Source organism: Patella vulgata, chromosome 1, assembly GCF_932274485.2.
Source record: "Patella vulgata chromosome 1, xgPatVulg1.2, whole genome shotgun sequence".
Lineage (NCBI taxonomy): Eukaryota > Metazoa > Mollusca > Gastropoda > Patellidae > Patella > Patella vulgata.
In genome coordinates, this window is record NC_065879.2 from 78,727,022 (window position 1) to 78,749,255 (window position 22,234).

Below are 22,234 nucleotides of genomic sequence, written 5' to 3' on the forward strand. Positions count from 1 at the left end.
GTCACAACGCATATAATAATGTAATATCAGAGGCGGATTGGGGCTTAGATGAGGGGCCGGCAGCTCTCCCTCGGGAAAATTTTAAAAAATGATACCCAAATATGCGATTTTGTGGCATATCTGATTATAATCTCTGTCAAATAATATATCTCATAAATCGATTAATTCAGTCCAAAACCCCGACCTGCAAGTAATTTACAACCATTAACCTGCGAAATTATCATATCGTCAGATTATGCAGGATTCCAAATTCCGGCACACCCGGCCCAGAAAGTCTATTATACTAGCCCATTCCAGACTCCAGTGTTGGCGTGGCGGCCCGTTAAAGCCACCGACTACAAAAAAATTATTTTCTTTATTTTTTGTCCGACCGGCCCTTCAGGCGATCGATCGCCCGATAGCCCAATCCGCCCCTGTGTAATATGAATGTATATAAACTTATTTACATTCCGTCGTTTCTGTTTTTACTGTAATTTCTAATCAGTTATGTTCGGTGAAATACGTCAGAAATCTCAATTGAATGGCAATCTATAGCGTCTGGTTATTCCAGTTTACATCGATAGTATTTATTGCGCATTCTCTCCAGATAAGAATATGACGTTACCGTTTGACATGACTTGTGGAATATGTGTAGCCTCGTTCTTTGAGTGCCTTAAATTACAAATGGGGCTGAAACGCATTACGTTACACGATTCGTGTTTATTTTGTTTATTTTGTCTTAAATATTGGATATCAGAAGCCCATCTTTTACCCGATAAGATCACAACATCAATGTTGATTTAAATTGACAAATAATTTGTGTTTACAATGTCAAAGACTTTAGATGATACTGAGATAGAGACTTAGCTACTTTAAAATGCAAAGTCTTTCCTACTGCAATTTTGTTGTTATGGAGCATGTATTCACTTCGTTTCATTAGCTAAGTTCCATGTTTTTAAGAAATCTAAAAAAACTAAGTATACTTTTCAGCTTTTGATAAATCGAAGTTACCATCTGTTTTATTTACTCCCAGATAATTTAATAGGTCTGCTGAAATGCTTGCTTTTGTCCTCTCCAGGTGAGAATTGAGCCAAGTGAGTAGGCCTAGGCGCTGGCTCATGACTAGGCTATACTATAACCAGAAGTCCAGGATTCCATCCCGGTGTTGGCTGGAAGGGTCACTACATTTCCAATGTAATTAATTATATTACCATTACTTTTTAAATGTAATCATTACAATTACTTTTTAATTTTTAGCAATGTACCATGACCCATTACATGAAAGTAATTAATTACTATTACACATGTACTTTATGACTTTATAAACAAAAACCTTTTTTATAAACATTAAAAAAACCCAAATAACACTTAATTTAATTTTTCTGCCCATGTAATCTCACTATAAATTATAATAGATTTTTCTGTAAGAATTGTTATTTCTATGAACAATTTAAAGTAGCTAAATCGCTAACATTTGGGACCTAGAAATTGACAAAAGTGGGTCGCAACGCATATAATACTGTAATATGAATGTATATAAACTGATTTACATTCAATGGTTTCCGTTTTTACTCCAATTTCAAATCAGTTATGTTCGGCAAAATAAGCCAGCAGTCTCAAGCGAGTGCAAATTTCTAGCATCTGGTTATTCCAGTCTACACACCCCGTTTGATTTGGTGCAATGTGTCTAGCCTCGTTTCTCGAGTCTCTTGATACAACTGGGGCTGAAGCGCATTATGGTACACGATTCGTGTACCAATGGTAAAATGTTTATTTTGTCTTAAATATTGGATATCAAAAGCCCATCTTTTTCCGGTAAGATTTAATTTGACAAATAAATCGTGTTTTCAATGTTGAAGATTTTCGATTTACCCAAGTCTTCCCGAATCTTCCATTATTTTAACTCAATCAATATAATTATCGATATTTGATAATAAACACTCTTTATATCTGTGTCATTTAACCATACATGTAAATTATCAAAAAATCGATATAAATTATTGTGAGATGAGTTGAAATACATGTAATGGTTGGTTGGGTAGATGTGAGTAAATTGTGCTACCGAAAAAGTGGGGCATTATATTATATAAATCTCATTCATTCACTCATTCAGTCCTCTTCAGGGGACATAACCCTCCAATGACAATTAGGTCTACTGTGACACATAATTAAGGTATGTCTATATAAAAGTATTTTTTAGAAATCATATCCGTCCAAAAGAACAAATAACTGGTGTAATCTAATTAATTTAATTAGACTTTGTTGATCTGGATCAAAACTAAAATTATTGATTGTGAAATACTGGGGCTGTTACCTGATTGAACCGGATGTGATCCAGATGTGAACTGTGGAAAAGAATAAAACGTGATTGTAATAACTAATATTACCGTACACAGCAAGCGATCTAATTATTCGATTTGTTAATTTTGTTATGGATTATATGTAAGTTGGTTAGACATCTATCTCCAAAATACCCGATTGATAATCACAACTTACACTTTACCTTAAAACTGCTTTCTTTCGAAGGATATTTCACCAGTTTGAGTTTGAGGGGAAAAAAACAAGGTCAAGGTACATGTATGTACGGACACACAAGAAATCAACAAAAACTTTGAAGACATCAGTAGATCAATTGGTACATAGCCAGGAAATGATAAGGATCTTTATTAATTTTATAATTCTATTTGATTTATTTTCAGTTAGAATATGGTCATCTTTTGGTTTGTAATTCTTATGATCATTGTAGGTCTACATGTATTGTAAAAGCTTTTATTATCATGATAATTGTATAAATTACAAAGGGTGTAAAGTTCTAAACAGAAACACAATATTATCCAGAATCTTTGACATTACAAACACAAATTATTGGTCCATTAATAATCACGAATTATTGGTCTATTATTGCAATCAATAGTGTGATATGTTGTTATCTTGCCTGTGAAAATATTTAATACAGTGAACAATTTTAAAACCAATAGTTCTACGTGTTGAGTGTGATTTTTAATGAGATGTCTTTATGAACGAGGCTAAACATCAGTGAGTAAGTGAAATGTAGAATGGAATAACTAAATGTGAATGACTGACATTCAATTTGGACATTTCAATTATTTTGATGAACAAAACTGATTAGAAATTACAATACATGTAAAAGTTATAAAGAAATTAACAGAAATCAGTTTTATAGTTATACACTCATGTTACAATTATATATATGTGCTTTTTGGTCTATTTTAGGTTCTAAAAATTAGAGATTTAGCTGTTTAAATTACTATATAGGACAGAATAGAATAGGGTTGGGTTTTTTTTCATCGAAACGTATTTTGAGGACAGTATGCAATATGCAAAGTATTAATAAATACAAGCTTAAAACATTTGCACAGGTACCGGTACAAATATATGGATGGGCATAAATTCAGAGCACTCATATAAATAAACAGTATAAAACCTGCATACATGATACATATGAAAATTCAAAACTAAACGTACAAGTATAAAATCACATGATTGAATTCTCTAAATTAACAATCTTTCAGTAAGGTATTTCGCTCAGTTTTCCAACAATTACTATTTCTTTGATACTAAGTACACCCGGGTCACATACCAAACTTCACTAAATTCACTAGAAAGTAGAATTATGTACTGTACTGTACATGTATATGGATTTCAGAGGAGAATTATTACAGTTAATTGGCATTCTTATGGGTACCAAACCTGTTCCTTTACATGCTAATATATTTATTTAGTCAGACTTTATGTATGATCTTATAAAACATAATAGGTGACTTGCAAAAAAGTTCAATATCTCTCAGAAATACATGTATAAGCAATGTATTATCTCTAAATTTTAATGATTAGGTCATAGAGATGATAGATGCCAACCATAACAAATATTTACATTCTATTTGGACTAAGTTATACCCATGATATATACATTTTTGGTAACATGTATAACTGGTATGGAAGCTGTTCCTGTATACAGTTGATGTGAGGATTTACAGTATAGACTGAGAATTTTGATTTTTTTGTGTGCACCAGTGATAAAACCCACATTAAAATAGGGATAAAAATGCAATGAAATAACAAGAGTTGGATAAAAAAATATTTTAAAATGACTCTGAAACTAGAATGGGGGGTTGGATGGCCGAATGGTTAGCACGGGTGTGCTGTAGGCCTATCATTAAGCCTGTCATTGAGTCAACTGGCGTGGTTTCAAATCCCCGGGTCCTCCGGTTTCCTCCCACTTCTAAAGACCCCTACGCGCAAGCGAATTATTGAAATATAATTAAACCATGTGTTAGTCCCGAAATGACCTAGTGGAGTGGACGTTAAACCCTATTTCTCTCTCTCTCTCTGAAACTAGATGAATTGCAGTGGATCAAATATTCAAATGTCAATTCCAATAGTAATTTTTTTAGAATAAGATTATTTAAATAGTAAATTAGGTATTCATTGACATCACTTACTAAAAGTGTCATTTTTATTTTTTTTGTAGAAGAAAGTAAAATGGCAGACAGTAAATGTATGTTTAGACGACCAGGGATACGACCGGTTGATAGACAGCGCATGAAGCCATGGTTAATTCACTATCTAGACAGCGAAAATGTCTACGGATTAAAATGGGAAGACAAAGCAGGTGGAATCTTCTCTATCAAATGGCAGCATGCTAGTAGTACAAAATGGAATCTAAGCACTGATGCAGATGTGTTTGAAAGATGGGCCAGACATACAGGTGAGTCAACAATCACTATTAAAAGTCTGATCACAGTGGCAGTCGGAAAAGATCATTTGGGTAACTTGTGAAATAATGAAGAGCAAAACTAAAGGTGGGGTAACTGGGAAATGAAATGAAATGAAATGGGTTTACAATCCTTCTGTTCTGCTTCTATGCTGGGCTAATGAAGACGGGCATGAGGGAAATTTTGCCCAGGCGGCACTATGGCCTACTCTTATATCAAATTCAAACTGCCAAGGAATCTTTTACATGCACACCAATGTATACACGGGATGGGACCTCAGTTTTTCGTCCCATCCGAATGACTAGACAGCTGTCCTTGTTAGGCCATCCGTCCTGCTTTCTAATTTTCTATACTGAAAGATTCAGCGAAATATAAACAACTAGTTCTTACATGTAATAAACTTTTTATATATTAACAGCTAACCAGTACAATTTACTACACATATGAACAGTTCACACCACAGAGTAAAAATACACAGAGTGGCGACTCGCATTACGGCCCATAGTAACACAGCGACGCGCAATGCATCTTGGGAATTGTCTGTAATAAACACACACTGACAGTTCGCTCAACGACGTTACGATATCTACATTGATGAACTAAATCTCTTTAATTTTGTAGTTTTATAGTATTTTCGGTAACAAAACTACCGAGAATTATCACATACAATCATACGTTAGTTGTGTGTGTTTTTTCGGGAATTTATAAAACATGATTCATATTTTTAAAACATGCATAGATAAAGCGTGGTACAGCCCGGAATGAAGTGAGAGACGGCATTTGTGACGGTTTATGAATTGGTCTATAAGGCTGTAAATTATTGTCGATTTAAAAAAGTTTTTATTAACTCTAAAACTAATCCACCAAATACTTGTTGTTTCGATTCTCAGATTTGAAATCTAATTTCCATATACCTTAAAATGGACCATTTGAAAATGTCAAAGTGACACGCCTTTTTTTGGATAAGGGCTATTTAACTCAACATCAACATGATTTACCTTTGTCTTCTAGAGCTTATTACTGTGTGATTTTCTTATTTATGTTATGTTAATAAAGTAAGCTTTCATTAAAATATAAAAAAAATAATTTAAGAATATTAAAATCGAATTTCAAATAGGCATATAACGTTTTCCAATAAACAGATTTGAGCACTGTGTGCTTTTATGATTTTTGTTCTATTAATTAATGTAGGCTTTCATTTTTTAAAAAAAAAATAAAATAATTAACGATATTAAAATTCTATTTGAAATAGGCCTATAAAATTTTTCAATAAACATTATTTGAGTTGATTGGTTTCTCTTTTTACAAACAAGTATAAAGCAAAAACAACTTTAGAATGAATACTTTGCATATTGCTCTGGGTGTCATGTAATGTTTTGACAGACTTTATAGGCCCCCTAATAGTATGAAATTATCCATTTTAAACTAACAAGAATATATGAAATTATTATAAATCTGAAGTGTGTTCTAGATATCCATGACAATGACATTAGGTCTGATCTGTGTTCAGAGTTACTTTTATTTTTGTGATTTTTTTGTCAACTGATTATTTAGAAATAGAAAATTTAGTTTATACTGTGTACTTATGGAATTATCTGCCATGAAAACTGAAGTTAACCATACAGCATACTATTATTGGATAATGACAGAGTAAATTAAAATTATTTTGAATTACTGAATGGTTTAAAATTAGTGACAGTGCTTCAGTAAATATTTTATTGGGAGGATTAAGGCCTACCAGTAAAAGGGGAAATGTGATTTTGAATAGCATAACAGTATTAGGCTGACTGTATTAAAAGCTTATTGCAACTGAAAATTGAGCAAAATAATATTTTTGTTATGAAATTTGGAAAGGTATATAACATACCATATACTTAACACTTAAATTGTTTACCACAAGTAATTGTAGACCTACATATAATCACATTTTTCGATACACAAAATATGGAATGTAAAAAGAACATGCTCAACTACAGACTTAATGGGTAAAGCTTACGATTTAAAATTTGATCCTTTAAAAATCACAACTACATGTAATTCTAAAATTACGAAAATACTAGATAGCATGAAATAAAGAATGCAAGGATTGAGTTGGTTTACATTGAAGCGCAACTACTTCTTGTCCCGCGAAAGCCCAACTACTAAAAAAAGAATTACCGGATATTAATACGTTTATTAGACCTATGACTATGACATGTTATGGATTCAAGTGGCGTGGTTTCGATTCCCCGCTTGTACGCGACAGGTGTAGGGTCGCCTGTCCAACCTAGTGGATTTTCTCCGGGTCCTCCAGTCTCCTCTCACTCAGTCCCTGCTAAAAAAAAAAAGAACCATCAATTGAATTATCGAAATAAAACTGAACCATGTTAGTCCCGAAATTACCTTGATTTGATTTAGCTTAGACAAGTTAGAGCGAGAGGTCATATTATCATAAGTTAGATAGCCTAAAGACGTATACCTATAGATCTACTTCTACAGGGTTCCAGCGGTCCTTGAAAATCCTTGAATATCCTTAAATTTAAAATTTCATTTTCAAGGTCTTGAATATCCTTGAATTTCGCGGAAATAGGAAAATATCCTTGAATTTCAGTTGAGATCCTTAATTTTGTTTCAAATGTCTTCAATTCCTTTTAAATATGAGATTATAACGATAGTTGGTAATGTTTTGGTTATTTTTAAGATGAAAAATTGTAACTTTAGGCTAAAAAATGTCCTTGAAAATCCTTGAATTTGACGTATATTTATCCTTGAATATCCTTGAAAAAATGTTTGACGAAGCCGCGGGAACCCTGTTCTAGGCCTACAGTACTCAGTACTCTACATTGAAATATATCATAATATGCAATATAATGCCAATTAATCAATCAAATACGAAAACACCTTTCACCAAATATTTACTCTTACAAAATAAATTTTTGATGATATATACTGCTGTCATTATTATCTATAGTATTATAGTATTTTCTTCTGTTCAGCTGCGAAGCGTCTTCTTTAGCCGACATATTTAGTGACATTGCAGACAAAACCCAAGATGCAGTGCGCGACCTACTTTGTATGCAAATGAAGCAGTCGCCACTCTGTGTATTTTTACTCTATGGTTCACACATCAGCTTACATTAAGTTTCGCATGGGCCTAGAATAGCCTAATCAGTTTGCATACGCATGGGCCTGCTATAGCCTAATTAGAGAATTCTAATGCGGATGAATTCATCTTAAATATTAAGACTGTACAATCTACGTGCTGAATATTACACCGAAGACACGCTAAATATTACTGACGATGCTGATTACATGCTGAATATTATCTGAAGAACATGCTGAATATTACATTCTGAAGGTTTCACTGAACATTACGTGAAAACTGAAATAAGAAAAAGACATTTGATTACCATACAGTACTGATTGACTAACATTAACGGTGACAATAAACATAACGTAAACAATACGTAACCCTGTTGAAAGGACGATAACACATGACAGATGACAGCTGACAGCGCTGTCTCGACGAATCCTAAACATGGCTTAATATGACTAAAACATTGCTTGGCATAGCACACAATAACACTGACATGTAATTAGACATACAACAAATTATGTGTTTATAAAACGTAATACCTTTTTGACTTCACCCTTTTCCCGATTTGACACATTTGGCTGCCATGATGATCCTGCGAAAGACCACGTATTTTGAGGGAAGCTTATTAGGTATACGTAATAAAGTTAACTAAATGCCAATAATCATAATTTGATTCTCTTAATAAATATCTACATATTTAATACACCAACTAATAATATAAAAGCTATGAGATTAAACAAGCTTAAAGTAGCTAAGTCTCTAACTCAATATCATCCAAAGTCATACACGTTGAAAATAAGAATTATTTGTCAATTCAAATCAACATTGATGTTGTGATCTTACCAGGAAAAGACAGGCTTCTGATATCCAATATTTAAGACAGAATAAACATTTTACAATTGGTACACGAATCGTGTACCATAGTGCGTTTGGCGTCATTTGCAACAAGTGACCAGAAAGAACGAGGCTAGACATATTCAACTGGAGAACCTGCTCAATAGACTGGAATAACCAGACGCTAGAAATTGCTATAGGGTTGAGACACAGGCCGTATTTCGCTGGACATAACTGATTTGAAATTAAGAGTCAAAACGGAAACAATTGAAAATGTAAATCAGTTTATATACAATCAGATTACATTTGGGTCAATTTCTAGATCCCAAATATTAGCGATTTAGCTCCTTTAAGACACATATACAATATTAAAGAGAAACAACAAACGAAACCAATTAATTCCCCCACTAATATGCAATTGACCAGCAAACGGCCAGTACACTGAGTTAGCAATCGGAAAACTACAACTATCGTACGGCTACCGTTACAGAAATAAACAAAAACAATTCACTGATTACAAGAAAGAAGCAATGCAAAGGGTGTGACCTTTCTTGTCTGTCAAATGTTGTCATTTAGCTAATACGTCTACAGAGGGCAATAATTTAGCTAGAATTTTAAAGTTAGCTTTGTTTGTTATAATTAACTTGAAGCACATGTATTACATTTTTTTTAGATAACAGGACTAGTATAGACTACTGTCATAAGAATAGATTATGATGTCAAAACATCGTTTGTCTTCTTTATAAAACGGTATTTTAAAATTACGTCGGTCTAGTATCGACACGAATAATTCAGGCATGGTCGCCATGCTATTGTTATTTGCCCATGTAACTCATTTTTCCCACCAAAACGAACCATTCTAGTTTGCTTTTGTAAAAAGCAATGCAAGTTCGTTGGCAAGTGCAATTTAAGCTGTGAAGTGGTGGTTTGTTAAGAGAGAAAAAATTAAACTGGTATCTATTAGGTAATAACAGTGCGTACTTCAGGTGGATATATTCTTCATGTGATTATAGCCTACAGAATATTATGTTGTCCAATGAATTTGTGTGAATTGAAAATGATTAAAATGTTGTGTTATGGCAAATGGGGTGCCAAGTAAAAACATGTGGTCAATTCTTATGCAGGGAAATGGTTATAGATGAAAAATTATCGAGCTTGTATATTTACGGGATTATCAAATTTACTGTTTGTACTAATTATCTATATCATAATTCCAAAACCATAAAAAAAATCATCAGTAAAATGGCATTAGTACAGCTAAATAGGTTACTTTTGATAGCTCCGGCCATTGGGCTAGTGGATTTTTACAACCTTGCAGGTATCCTGTTGACTTGGTACAGGTGTTTGCAGTACAGGTATCTCTTATTTCTAAAATAATATGGAACACATCACTCAATACCTTTAATATTTGCATTTTCTCACATCCTAGAAACTGCTACATAGGTGCGATAAAGGCTTAGTAGAAACTGCTTTAGGAAAGATGCTTAGTAGAAGCTGCTTTACGAAAGATGCTTAGTAGAAGCTGCTTTAGGAAAGATGCTTAGTAGAAACTGCTTTACGAAAGATGCTTAGTAGAAACTGCTTTACGAAAGATGCTAAGTAGAAGCTGTTTACGAAAGATGCTTAGTAGAAACTGCTTTACGAAAGATGCTTAGTAGAAACTGCTTTACGAAAGATGCTTAGTAGAAGCTGCTTTATGAAAGATACTTTTAAACTGATCTGCGGAAGATGCTATCTAGAAAGAGTAAAAAACAAATAGGATGTGACGAAAAGCAGATGCTAATTTTAATGAGAGATGTTCAAAACATTACATACGACTTAGTACATACGACTTTGTCATTTGAGGTATTTTGTCAGCGGTATCTTTCCATAGTATCGCCAACATGAAAGTTATTTGCCACAAAGTACATATAAAGTTATTAAAGTAAGTAAAGTTATTATTTGTTTGAAGTAAAATTATTATATTATTTTAGGTAAACATAAAGAGGGTGACATATCAGATCCTAAAAGATGGAAGGCAAATTTTCGTTGTGCTTTAAACAGTTTATCAGATATTAAATACTTGTCAATGGTTAAGCATGGTGGATATAGATACCGAGTATATCAAATTCTAAAAGATGATATAGGTAAGTAAACTACATGTAGGAGTCAATTACCTACTCTAAATTTTTGCCTTTATCAATCACATACCGTACTCCAAATCTCCACCTTCATCAATCACATACTCCAAATTTCCACCTTCATCAATCACGTACTCCAAATCTCCACCTTCACCAATCATGTACTCCAAATCTCCACCTTCATCAATCACATACTGACATAGTCCAAATCTCCACCTTCATCAATCACATAGTCCAAATCTCCACCTCACATAGTCCAAATATCGACCTTCATCAATCACATAGTCTAAATCTCGATCTTCATCAATAACATAGGCCAAATCTCCACCTTCGTCAATCACATTTTCTAAATCTCTGCCTTCACAAATCACATTTTCTCAATCTCTGCCTTCACAGTTCACTACTCACATTTTCTAAATCCCTGCCTTCACTAATCACATCCAGTTCGATAAGAATGAGTTAGATATAATCAAAATCAAGACTGTTAAATATAGTTATTAACTTATAATGAATGAAATTAAATGGGGTTTAACATCCTACTGATCTGCTTCGATTGGGCTAATGAAGTCGGGCATATGCCATACAGTGTGCTTTGAGGAAAATTTGGCCGGAATGCGGCACTACAGCCAACTCTTAATATCGAATTTCAGCGTCCAATAGATCTTTTACCTGAAGTATTTGAGAAATGTGGGTGTTTGTAGAACATATTAATTAAGCTGTATTACGGGATGAAAAGATGGAAATATTTTGCATTATGAATTAATAATAATATTATGATATTATTGCAGTTGTCAAGGCAAAAACAGGGAGAAAAGACAAACAGGTTGGTACTAATCCTCCTTTCAGAGTGGAGTTCAACGTCGCGACGACACAGGTTGGTATATTAATCCTCAACACATTACTCTGGTCGTTCTGAGACTAATATATGGTTAATTTTTGTTCTATAGTCGCATGACCAGTGCAAGTGAGAAGAATTTTAACCTACTATTGTGCACGTTAAATCACATAGTCTGTCATCTAGTCAAGTTGCGTGCTTTCAACTCCCTGCTTAGTCTATTTCGATTGGATGTTAAACACCTTTTCTCTCTCTCGCTACCTGTGACAATGGGAACCAGACTTGAAAAATCGTAAGGTGATTCTCAGCATTTCTTGGGATTCAAACCCAGTGCCCTGACCCTTGATTTATTTGAATTTTACCATATACCTTGTTCCATCACTCCTGACACTGAGATTCATCTATGTACATATGGGCATGAATGTAAAATAGAGCTGGAATTTGATGAAGAAATAGTCCTCTCCCGGCAAAAATCTCCTTACTTAGCATTGCACTTACAGAAATAAAATGAGGTGTAATGTCCTACTTTTCTACTCTGACTGGGCTAATGAAGACAGAGCACATTATATTAGTCTCAAAATGAGCAAAATATTATGTGAGAGAGAAAAATGGGGTTCAACGTCCACTCGACACAAACTAGGTCACTTCGGGACCAACATATGGTTTAATTTTATTTCAATAATTCACTTGCGCAAAGGGGTCTTTAACAGTGGGAGGAAACTGGAGGACCCGGAGAAAACCCACAGAGTTGGACAGAAAATATTATGTTGCAATGCGTTCAATCCGTTCCCTTCTTTTAAACTCCCCACATATTCACTGATAAGTATAATTTGAACTCTCCATTTGGACTGTCCGAGGCCCCAGCCAAAGAACACCAGGGCATTATTTGGACTGTACCCATTTACTTGTTGTCATGCACATAAAAGATACTTAGACTAACAAATTTAATGAATCGAAGGGAGAAATGCCACAGTCCAGTCATATGCCGCTCTTCACTAGCCAAGTTAATGCCAGAAAAATACAATATTAAACTCCACTTCATTTCATTTGTATTTAAAGAACTAGCCATTCTTGCTATAATAGTTAAAAAATAGATAATGCAAAATGAATGTATTGAAAATATTCAAATTATTTTATTCTGAGCCAAATTATCACTGTTGTTTGGACAAGATGTGTGCATTAATTGTTTAATATTATTACCACGGTACTATTATATTGAGTCTTAGCTTCACTTTCCCATTTTGGATGGTCGAATGGTTAGCACGTGCGTGATGTAGCATAAAACCTGTCATTGAGTCAACTGATATGGTTTCGAATCCCTGGTTGTACGTGACAAGGAGTAGGGTCGCCTGTCCAACCTCGCAAGCGAATTATTAAAATAAAATCAAACCATATATTAGTCCCGAAATGACATAGTTTTTGTCGAGTGGACGTTAAACCCCATTTCTCTCTCTCTCTCTCTCCAATTTTTATATGCCCACATTGAAATGTGGTCGTATATTGTCGTCGCCCCCGTCCGTCCGGCATCCACAATTGCTAGTGGACGCTCTAGAGGCTAAAGTTAATATCCAATTGACTTTAAATTTATATACAGTGTTTAAGGCCATGAGACGAAGAAGCCTATTTATTTTCAGCGATTTCCGATAATTACCGCCAGAATTATGGCCCTTGATCACTTTAAAAAATCTTGTGGACGCTCTAGAGGCCAAAGTTAATATCCGATTGATTTTAAATTTATACACAGTGTTTAAGGTCATGAGACGAAGAAGCCTATTGATTTTCAGCGATTTTCGATAATAACTGCCAGAGTTATGGCCCTTGATCACTTCAAAAAATCTTGTGGACGCTCTAGAGGCCAAAGTTAATATCCGATTAACTTTAAATTTATACACAGTGCTTAAGGTCATAAGAAGAAGAAGCCTATTGATTTTCAAAGATTTCCCATAATTAATGCCAAAATTATGGCCCTTGATCACTTTGAAAAATCTTGTAGACGCTCTAGAGTCTAAAGTTAATATCCGATTGACTTTAAATTGATACACAGTGTTTAAGGTCATGAGAAGAAGAAGTCTATTCATTTTCAGTGATTTCGATAATTACTGCCAGAGTTATGGCCCTTGATCACTACAAAAAATCTTGTGGATGATCTAGAGGCTAAAGTTAATATCTGATTGACTTTAAATTTATACACAGTGTTTAAGGTCATGAGACGAAGAAGTCTATTCATTTTCAGTGATTTTCGATAATTACTGCCAGAGTTATGGCCCTTGATCACTACAAAAAATCTTGTGGATGATCTAGAGGCTAAAGTTAATATCTGATTGACTTTAAATTTATACACAGTGTTTAAGGTCACAAGGCGAAGAATCCTATTAATTTTCAAAGATTTACGATAATTACTGCCAGAGTAATGGCCCTTGATCAGTTTGGAAAATCTTGTGACGCTCTAGAGGCTAAAGTTATCATCCGATTTACTTCAGATTGATACACAGAGTTTAAGATCTTGATACGAACAAGTAAATTTTTATGACTTGAACAGCTAAATCCATGATAATAAAAGTTTTGTATACTAAGCGTTAGCATGGGGCAGAACTTTATAAAAACCGAACAAATTCTAATTGTTTTCTGATAATTACTTCATGAGTTGTTACTCTTAATCAGATTTTAGTGTATTATAAATGTTTCATTACCGAAAAAAAGTATAAATATGCAACAACACTTTTAGCCTGCCAGGACGATTTAGCTGCTGTGGGCGTATGTTTCGTTGCCTGGCAACCTATCTTTAGTTTAAATCATTAAATGGCCAAACCGTTCTAATCCAGGTAAAAGCTTGAGTATCCGATGACATCAAGAGTTGATTATGGTTTTGTCATGTCTAATTTATTATTTATATAACATTTACAGCCTAAATAATCCTGCAATAGGTAAATTTACGTCTTGAATAATGTATGCTTAATGTATTCTGATTTTGTCTTTTTAAGGAAAGACATGAAGCCATTACTTTGCATCAGTGTGTTGTATGTGATGAGATATTTGAACAAAAAGATGATTTAGAAAAACACAATAAAATACATGTTAAAGAAGAAAAAACTGATGATGATATAAAGACTTTGTATCGCTGTCGAAAATGCAGCGAAAAATTTGAGAAATACATTGATTTAGAGAAACATAGTAAAATCCATGTGAAAATGGAGAAACTGGACGATTGTGATATGGAAGTAGACAGTGTTTGTCAGGTCCCAGCTGTACATTTTAACAAAGCAGATGTTCAGCTTGTTCATATTTGTATTGTTTGTGGTAAAACATTTAATACCACATGTGACATGGAAATACACAGTAAACTACATGTTAAAATAGAGAAAAATGATGATGATGATAAAATAAATGAAATTGAAACATTCCATGAATGTAATTTGTGTGAAAAAGTATTTAAATCGGATGATGAATTAAGCAAACATTGTAAAATACATGTTAAAATTGAGAAAACCAGAGAAAATCCTTTACATCAAAATATAGTTTTTGATTCTAATTATGACCCAATTACTGAACAAAGGAAAAGTAGTGAAATAATTTGTAGCACAACTTATAAATGTGGTGCTTGTGATCAATCATATGGTAACGTTGGTGATCTAGAGGATCATCTGAGGATTCATACTGCAGTAAATTCTTATAACTGTGAATTTTGTGGTAAATTATTTAATAATAGGAGTCATCTGTACAAACATATTAGAATCCATACAGGTGTGAAGCCATATAAATGTGATGTATGTAGTAAATCATTTAATAGGACAAATGATTTGGACGATCATAAAAGAATTCATACAGGAGAAAAACCATTTACGTGTGATGTGTGTTGGAAATCCTTCAAACAAGTAAGCCATCTAAGGACACATATGCGAATTCATACAGGAAAAAAACCATATAAATGTAATGGGTGTAATTCAGGGTTTCGTGACACGAGTAATCTGACTCAGCATGTTAGAGTAGCTCATAGTGAAAAGAAATATAAATGTGAAGGAAGAAAAATGGATGCGCGAGATGAGTCATCTCTTCTTGGGAAGAAACATGTTGAAGAAGAGATGTCTACCTCAGCTGCTGAGTCATCTGTTCTTGGGGAGAAACACGGGGAGATGTCAACCTCAGCTGCATCAGGAACTTCCCTATCTCTTACTGGAGGAAACACTGATGTGGTTGGTGAGATGTCAACCAGAGCCTGTTCAGCTGTCCCCCAATCTCATACGGGAAGGGAAACTGAGATGCCAACCACAGCCGCTTTAGTGGACACCAAATCGCTTCCTGGAGGAAAAACTGAAGTGCTAACTGAGATGTCAACCTCAGCCTCCCAAGGTATCTTACAGTCTCTGCTTTGTGGTAAAGATGCTGTAAGAGAAGATATATCAACCTCAGCCTCCAAAGGTACCTCCCAGTCTCTGCTTTGTGGTAAAGGTGCTGTAAGAGAAGATATATCAACCTCAGCCTCCCAAGGTAACTCCCAGTCCCTGCTTTGTGGTAAAGGTGCTGTAAGAGAAGATATATCAACCTCAGCCTCCCAAAGTAACTCCTAGTCTCTGCTTTGTGGTAAAGATGCTGTGCGAGAAGACATATCTACCTCAGCCTCCCAATGTACCTCCAAGTCGCTTACTGCTATTATTAATAAAATTTTAAAAACCTCTAATACAGACATACATTTAAGTTTTGGCTGTAAAGTTTGTGGAACTAAATTTCAGACTTGTGGTGAGTTACAGCTGCATTTTAAACTGCATGTGAGTAATTAAACCATGAATGTAATATGCACGATGAAAAATTTAAACATTATTCAGAATTAGAGCTTTAATAAAATAAAGTTAAAAAAATGGAAGATCGTCATTAAATTATTTTTTGGGTTTCATTTTGTGTATCTTTTCTATGGGACATAGCTTGTGTGGAGAAAAACCTAAATGATTTGTCAACTCTGCCTTTGCTTGTCAGGGTCGGTGCCTAGGTGTTAGGATAGAATGGGGGGTGGGGTGGGGGGGTGGCTGAATGGTTAGCATGTGCGCTGTATGATGAGATCTGTCATTGAGTCAACTAGCAAGGTTTCGTTTCCCCTTTGTAGGGACAAGGAATATGGTCGCCTGTTCCGCCGCGTGGGTTTTCTCTGGGTCCTGTGGTTTCCCCACACTGCTAAAGACCCCTACGAGCAAGTGAATTATTGAAATAAAATTGAACCATTTGTTAGTCCCGAAATGACCAAGTTGTGTAGGGTCCATCTCTCTCTCTCTCTCTCTAATGTGCATCTCTCTCTCTCTCTCTCTCTCTAATGTGCATGCCAAGTGTATATAGGACCTCGGTTTATCATTTCATCCCAACAACTCAATGTTGTTCCTAGCCAGGCCCACACAAGTGACAAGGATAAACCATGTGGAAAAATCCCAAGGAACTGTCTCAGCCACTGCCGGGATCGATCCTTGGACCTCCATGTAAGCAAGCCTTGTATCGGTAATTAATTTGAATAATGCACACAAACTTCAAACTGATTAAGATTAGATGATAACTTTTGTTGTGAAAGCACACACAAGATTCAACAAAGTGGTAAAGGGAAATAAGTCTTGAAGTCACCAGAAATAGCATAAATTCAATAGGCTTCATTATCTTACATAGCAGTTATCAGATGATAAATGTACTCTGTAGAGTGTTCACAAGCAATGGCAATACATGTATATACAACTACATGCACAATACCATGTGGGCATATTAAAAAAAAAAAAAAAAAAAAAAAAACCAGATATTAAATTTAATTTCATTAAAAAAATAAATACATTTTGATAGCTTCAACAATGGAAAGAAGTTTAAAATCTTGGCAACACAATATATAACTACTGATACATGTACACTCTTTCATTTGGACATAATAAAAAAAACAATTTACAACAGAAATTAAATTTAATTTTATCAAAAAATAAATATAATTTTGATAACTTCAACAATGATTACAATGTAAAACAGTTTAAAATCTCTACGGGGGTGTGTGTGTGTGTGTGTGGAGTGGATGGCCCAATGGTTAGCATGTGCGCACTGTATCATGAGGCCTGTCATTGTGTCAACTGGCGTGGTTTTGAGTTCCCGGTTGTACGTGACTAGGAGTAGGATCACCTGTCCAACCTCGTGGGTTTTCTCCGGGTCCTCTGGTTTCCTCCCACTGCTAAAGACGCCTACGCGCAAGGGAATTATTGAAATAAAATTAAACCAAAATGACCTAGTTTGTGTCGTGTCCCATTTCTCTCTCTCTTTAAAATCTCTACGACACTATACTTTTGTCATTTTGAGACTGACAAACATTTTTTCCAATGCTAGGGAAAGCAGTGTTTCCACCTAATCTTCAGGAGGTTTCAACATGTTCGATCCCTGCATTGGCCGAGAAAGTCCATCGGGATTTTCCGACATGGTTTCCCCTTGTCTGTGTTGCAGGATGGAGGGACTGACTAGGACAACTGTCTAGTCGTTCTGATGGGACGGAAAACCGAGGTCACGCATATATGTTGGTGTGCACACGTAAATGATCCGTTGACAGTTGGGATTCGATATAAGGGTATAGGCCAAAGTGCCGCTGCTCGGGGCAAAATTTCCCTCATAGCACACTGTATCGCATATGCCCGTCTTCATTAGCCCAGTCGGAGCAGAACAGTAGGACGTTACACCCCATTGCATTTCATCAAATCCCAACTGTCACAGGTGGACACGGCTTGAAAAATCATTTGACACTTTGAACCTGGGACATTGGGTGAGGTCAGAACAAAAAGTAAGTGCTAGTGTTAGGGTTTGTGTCAGTAAAAGCGTTAACCTAATCCCCTTAATTTGAGTTCAGGTTCGCAAAAGGGTTACAATTTGGAAAATATAATAAATTTTAAAATTGAAAATTATGGTCAATTGTAACAACTAGTTTGTTGAATCTAACTTTAAAGGAGCTAAGTCGCTAATATTTGGGACCTAGAAATTGACACAAATGGGTCGGAACGCATACAGTAATGTAATATGAATGTATATAAATTGATTTACATTCAATCGTTTCTGTTTTTACTGTAATTTCTAATCAGTTAGGTTCGGCAACATACACCAGTATTCTCAATCGAATTTCAATCTCTAGCTTCTGGTTATTCCAGTCTACGCCGATAGTATTTATTGGGCATGCTCTCCAGATAAGAATATAGCGTCACCGTTTGACATGACTTGTGGAATATGTCTAGCCTCGTTTTTCGAACCCTTATTACACATAGTGCTGAAATGCATTATGGTACACGATTCGTGTACCAATTGTAAAATGTTTATTTTGTCTTAAATATTGGATATCAGAAGGCCATCTTTTCCCAGTAAGATCACAACATGAATGTTAATTTAAACCGACAAATAAATCGTTTTTTCAATGTCGAAGATTTTGGATGATATTGAGTTAGAGAATTAGCTACTTAATATTTTAAGTAGATAAATATGATTCATGTGAGACAAACAGTTAAAACGTTTTATTTTACTTAAACATACATTATGCAAGAGCTAAATCTGCATATTTCAGGTCTTTCTTTAGGCCTGAAATGTTATTTAAATTATTAATTAGACATTAATTAACTTATCCAGACCATAATCAACTCTCGATGACCATCGCTAGCCTGCGATATGTCTGGATTGGAATCTGTTTTGCTGCTCAACTTTCATTCATGATTTAATCATGAAATGGATAATCGAGACTATGTTTTTTATCGTAAAAACTTTTGTAATGATGATCGATGCTAGGCCGAATCGCTAAATTCTCGGTTCATAGTGGATCAATTTGCCTGAAATTTTCAACAAATTCCCTATACATTATCTAGTTTTTAGTAGTGAGAACTGTCAGCTCTTTATCTAATTTCCCATAATGTATCTTTAATTATTCACCTCAAATCTTAAAGCTTACTCACGGTTTTGGCCTCAACTGAAATCTTAACATTTTCTTAGCTTTTAATTACACAAGTGAAGTGAATCAAACACTAAGTGTTCCCCAAATCTCAGCTCATGGAAGTTTACCCATTTCTTAACATGGGCTGCAATAGGACAGTAGCTCTATCCCCTAGAGGTTAACACTTTATCAAGATCAAAGTAAGATATAAAGTGTTATTTAATTTTCATAAAATGTTGTTATATTTTCGCACAATATCATTATCCAACATTAAAAGTCCTTCAAAATCTGAGATTTCTTAGGATCCATTTTTTAGAAATAAATGTTTGAGTTTGTTTTGGGTGGCATTATGTGTTGTCTGAAGACTCTTCTTTTTAATTTTATCCAGATTGAAACCAAATAAACTTTAAATGAGGTCAAAAGTTAGGAAAAGTGTTACACTTGTGTTACATCATGTCATAACTATTTACTCCAACACTACATTTGACCTTACCCAATGAAGTCCTGGCCCTTAGACTTCAGCTGCCACATGATAACAAATGCATGCATGTACAATGTATGAATGGTAAGGATTTAATATAATCATACATGTTCGGGGGGGGGGGGTGTTGGATGGTGGAATGGGTTAACGTGGGCATATTAGACCATCATGTCTGCCATTGGGTCAAGTGGCATGGTTTTAATTCCCAGTTTGTACGTGACATGGGTTAGGGTCGCCTGTCTAACCTTGTGGGTTTTCTCCTGGTCTTCTCCCATAGCTTAAAAAAAATGAACCATGTGTTAGTCCCAAAATGACCTACTTTGTGTTGATCTCTATTGTCTATAGATGTATAAAGCATAGCAAAAACCTAATTATACATGACTGACAAAAATGGCCAAGCTGGAACCCATGTAGCAGAACTTGGGTACACTCAATTTGGAGAGTGAAATTGGGTTTAAAATTCACCCAAAACTAACAAGCACATTACAGAACTATTTTAATAATTTACTTAGACTCTGGGGTCTTTTGAAGTGGGAGGACACAAAAGTACCAAGCGACCATATACTTCACATTAAAACATGGGGTCGAACCCACAGATAACAGACCATTTACCTAGATCTAACCTTACACCAATAACATTTTTTAGGCTTAAGAAATGAAATGGGATTTAACGCCCTACTGTTCTGCTCCGACTGGGCTATTGAAGATGGGAGTGTAGGCCTATGCCTCATGATTTAGTTCAAAATAAAGTTTATATTTTATGACTAAATTTCTCTTTAAAAAATTTCAGTTTCATGTTTTGCTTAAACTGAGAAGAGTGAATGAAATGGGGTTTAACTCCTACTCTCTACTCCAACTGGGTTAACGAAGAGGGAGCCACAGTGGCTCAGTGAGTAAGACATTGGCTCGCTAAACAGGAGGTCCAGTGTTCGACCTCTGCGTTCGATGAGAAAGTTTATCAGGCTTTTCAGGCGTGTTTCCCTCTTGTCTGTGGTGCAGGACAGAGTGCCTGCTAAGGGACAAGGTATAGTCGTCCGGATTGGACAAAAAACATAAAAGATGATAGATCCCTTGGAATTAGATATAAGAGAAGGCTGTAGCGCCACTGTCCAGGCAAAATTTCTTTCACAGCACACTATATGGCATAAGCCCTGCTTCATTAGCCCGGTTAGAGCAGAACAGTAGGACGTTAAAACCCCATTTCATTTCAATTTGCTAATGAGGAAGTGAAACAGAAAATCATGTTTATACGTGTAGGCCTACATGTATCTCAACATTGGCTTTATCTGTGGACCTACAATTTTATATATATGAAAAGACAGGCAATGAAACATGCCCACTGCAGCTAATTCATCCATGCAGTCCGCAAGGGTTGTCACATATTTGTTCTTTGTCAATATTAAAGATGCATTATTCAAGAGCTAAATCTGCCTATTGCGGATATTTCCGATGTTCATATACATCCACACAAAGTTTGGTTGTATTATATTCATCGCCCTTGTCCGTTTGTCAAGAATTTCTCGCTAACAATATTTTCCATACTGGAGTTAATGCTCTTGTCATTCTAACACCACAGTTTCTTGTTAACACGAAAAAGACTAGAAATTTTGAGATTTTTTAAAATTTTGATGTGATTATTGAAAACCCTGAGAGTATTATCTCTATCGATTTTCAGCACTCTACTACATTTTTTTCCAGAGTTATTTCGCCTCAAGCAAGAGGCTAGAGTTTTTGAAGGATATTGTTCAAACTTGGCATGAAGTGCAGGCACACTAAGATGATCCCTATTAATTTTCAATAATCTCCTATTTTTTTTTAGTTGCTGCTCTTGTCGGCATTCTGCAACATTTCGTACCAAGATATTCGCCTTTGTCCACGACTCGGAGTATGCCCTGGGATATTAAAGCCTACAACAGGAGTCCGGTTTTATAATTCATTTATGCCACTTACATTTTGTTTGCATCGTTACAAATAGCGCTTGAAATGAAATGAAATGGGGTTTAACGTCCTACTGTTCTGCTTTCACTGGACTAGTGAAGACGGTCATACGCCATGCAGTGTGCTATAAGGGAAAATGTGCCCAGACAGCAGCGCTAAGGCCTACTCTTATATCGAATTCTAACTACCAAGGGCTCTTTTATGTGCACGCCAATGTGTACACAGAACCTTGTTTTTTTTTTTTGTCCCATTTGAATAACTAGACAGCTGTCCTTATCAGGCCTTTGTCATGCACCATTGACAAGGGAAAACCACAAGATGAACAAAAT

At 35.1% G+C, this 22,234-nt stretch overlaps 1 protein-coding gene across 5 annotated transcripts; it reads left to right on the plus strand.

The window, feature by feature from the left end:
• The first annotated feature begins 2,111 nt into the window (after positions 1-2,111).
• LOC126810811 (zinc finger protein 678) lies at positions 2,112-16,445 on the plus strand. Of its 5 annotated transcripts, none has more exons than XM_050536116.2 (5): positions 2,112-2,152; positions 4,472-4,708; positions 10,599-10,751; positions 11,534-11,619; positions 14,562-16,444. In XM_050536116.2, exons 2-5 carry the CDS (start codon positions 4,483-4,485, stop codon positions 16,143-16,145), a joined length of 2,049 nt encoding a protein of 682 aa, XP_050392073.2. In that variant the 5' UTR covers positions 2,112-2,152; positions 4,472-4,482; the 3' UTR covers positions 16,146-16,444. The 5 variants fall into 5 exon arrangements, with proteins under 5 accessions (XP_050392073.2, XP_050392083.2, XP_050392056.2 ...); XM_050536126.2 differs by lacking the exon at positions 2,112-2,152 and adding an exon at positions 2,231-2,421 and having other exon boundaries at positions 11,534-11,568; positions 14,562-16,445; XM_050536099.2 differs by lacking the exon at positions 2,112-2,152 and adding an exon at positions 2,235-2,421.
• Positions 16,446-22,234: the final 5,789 nt, after the last annotated feature.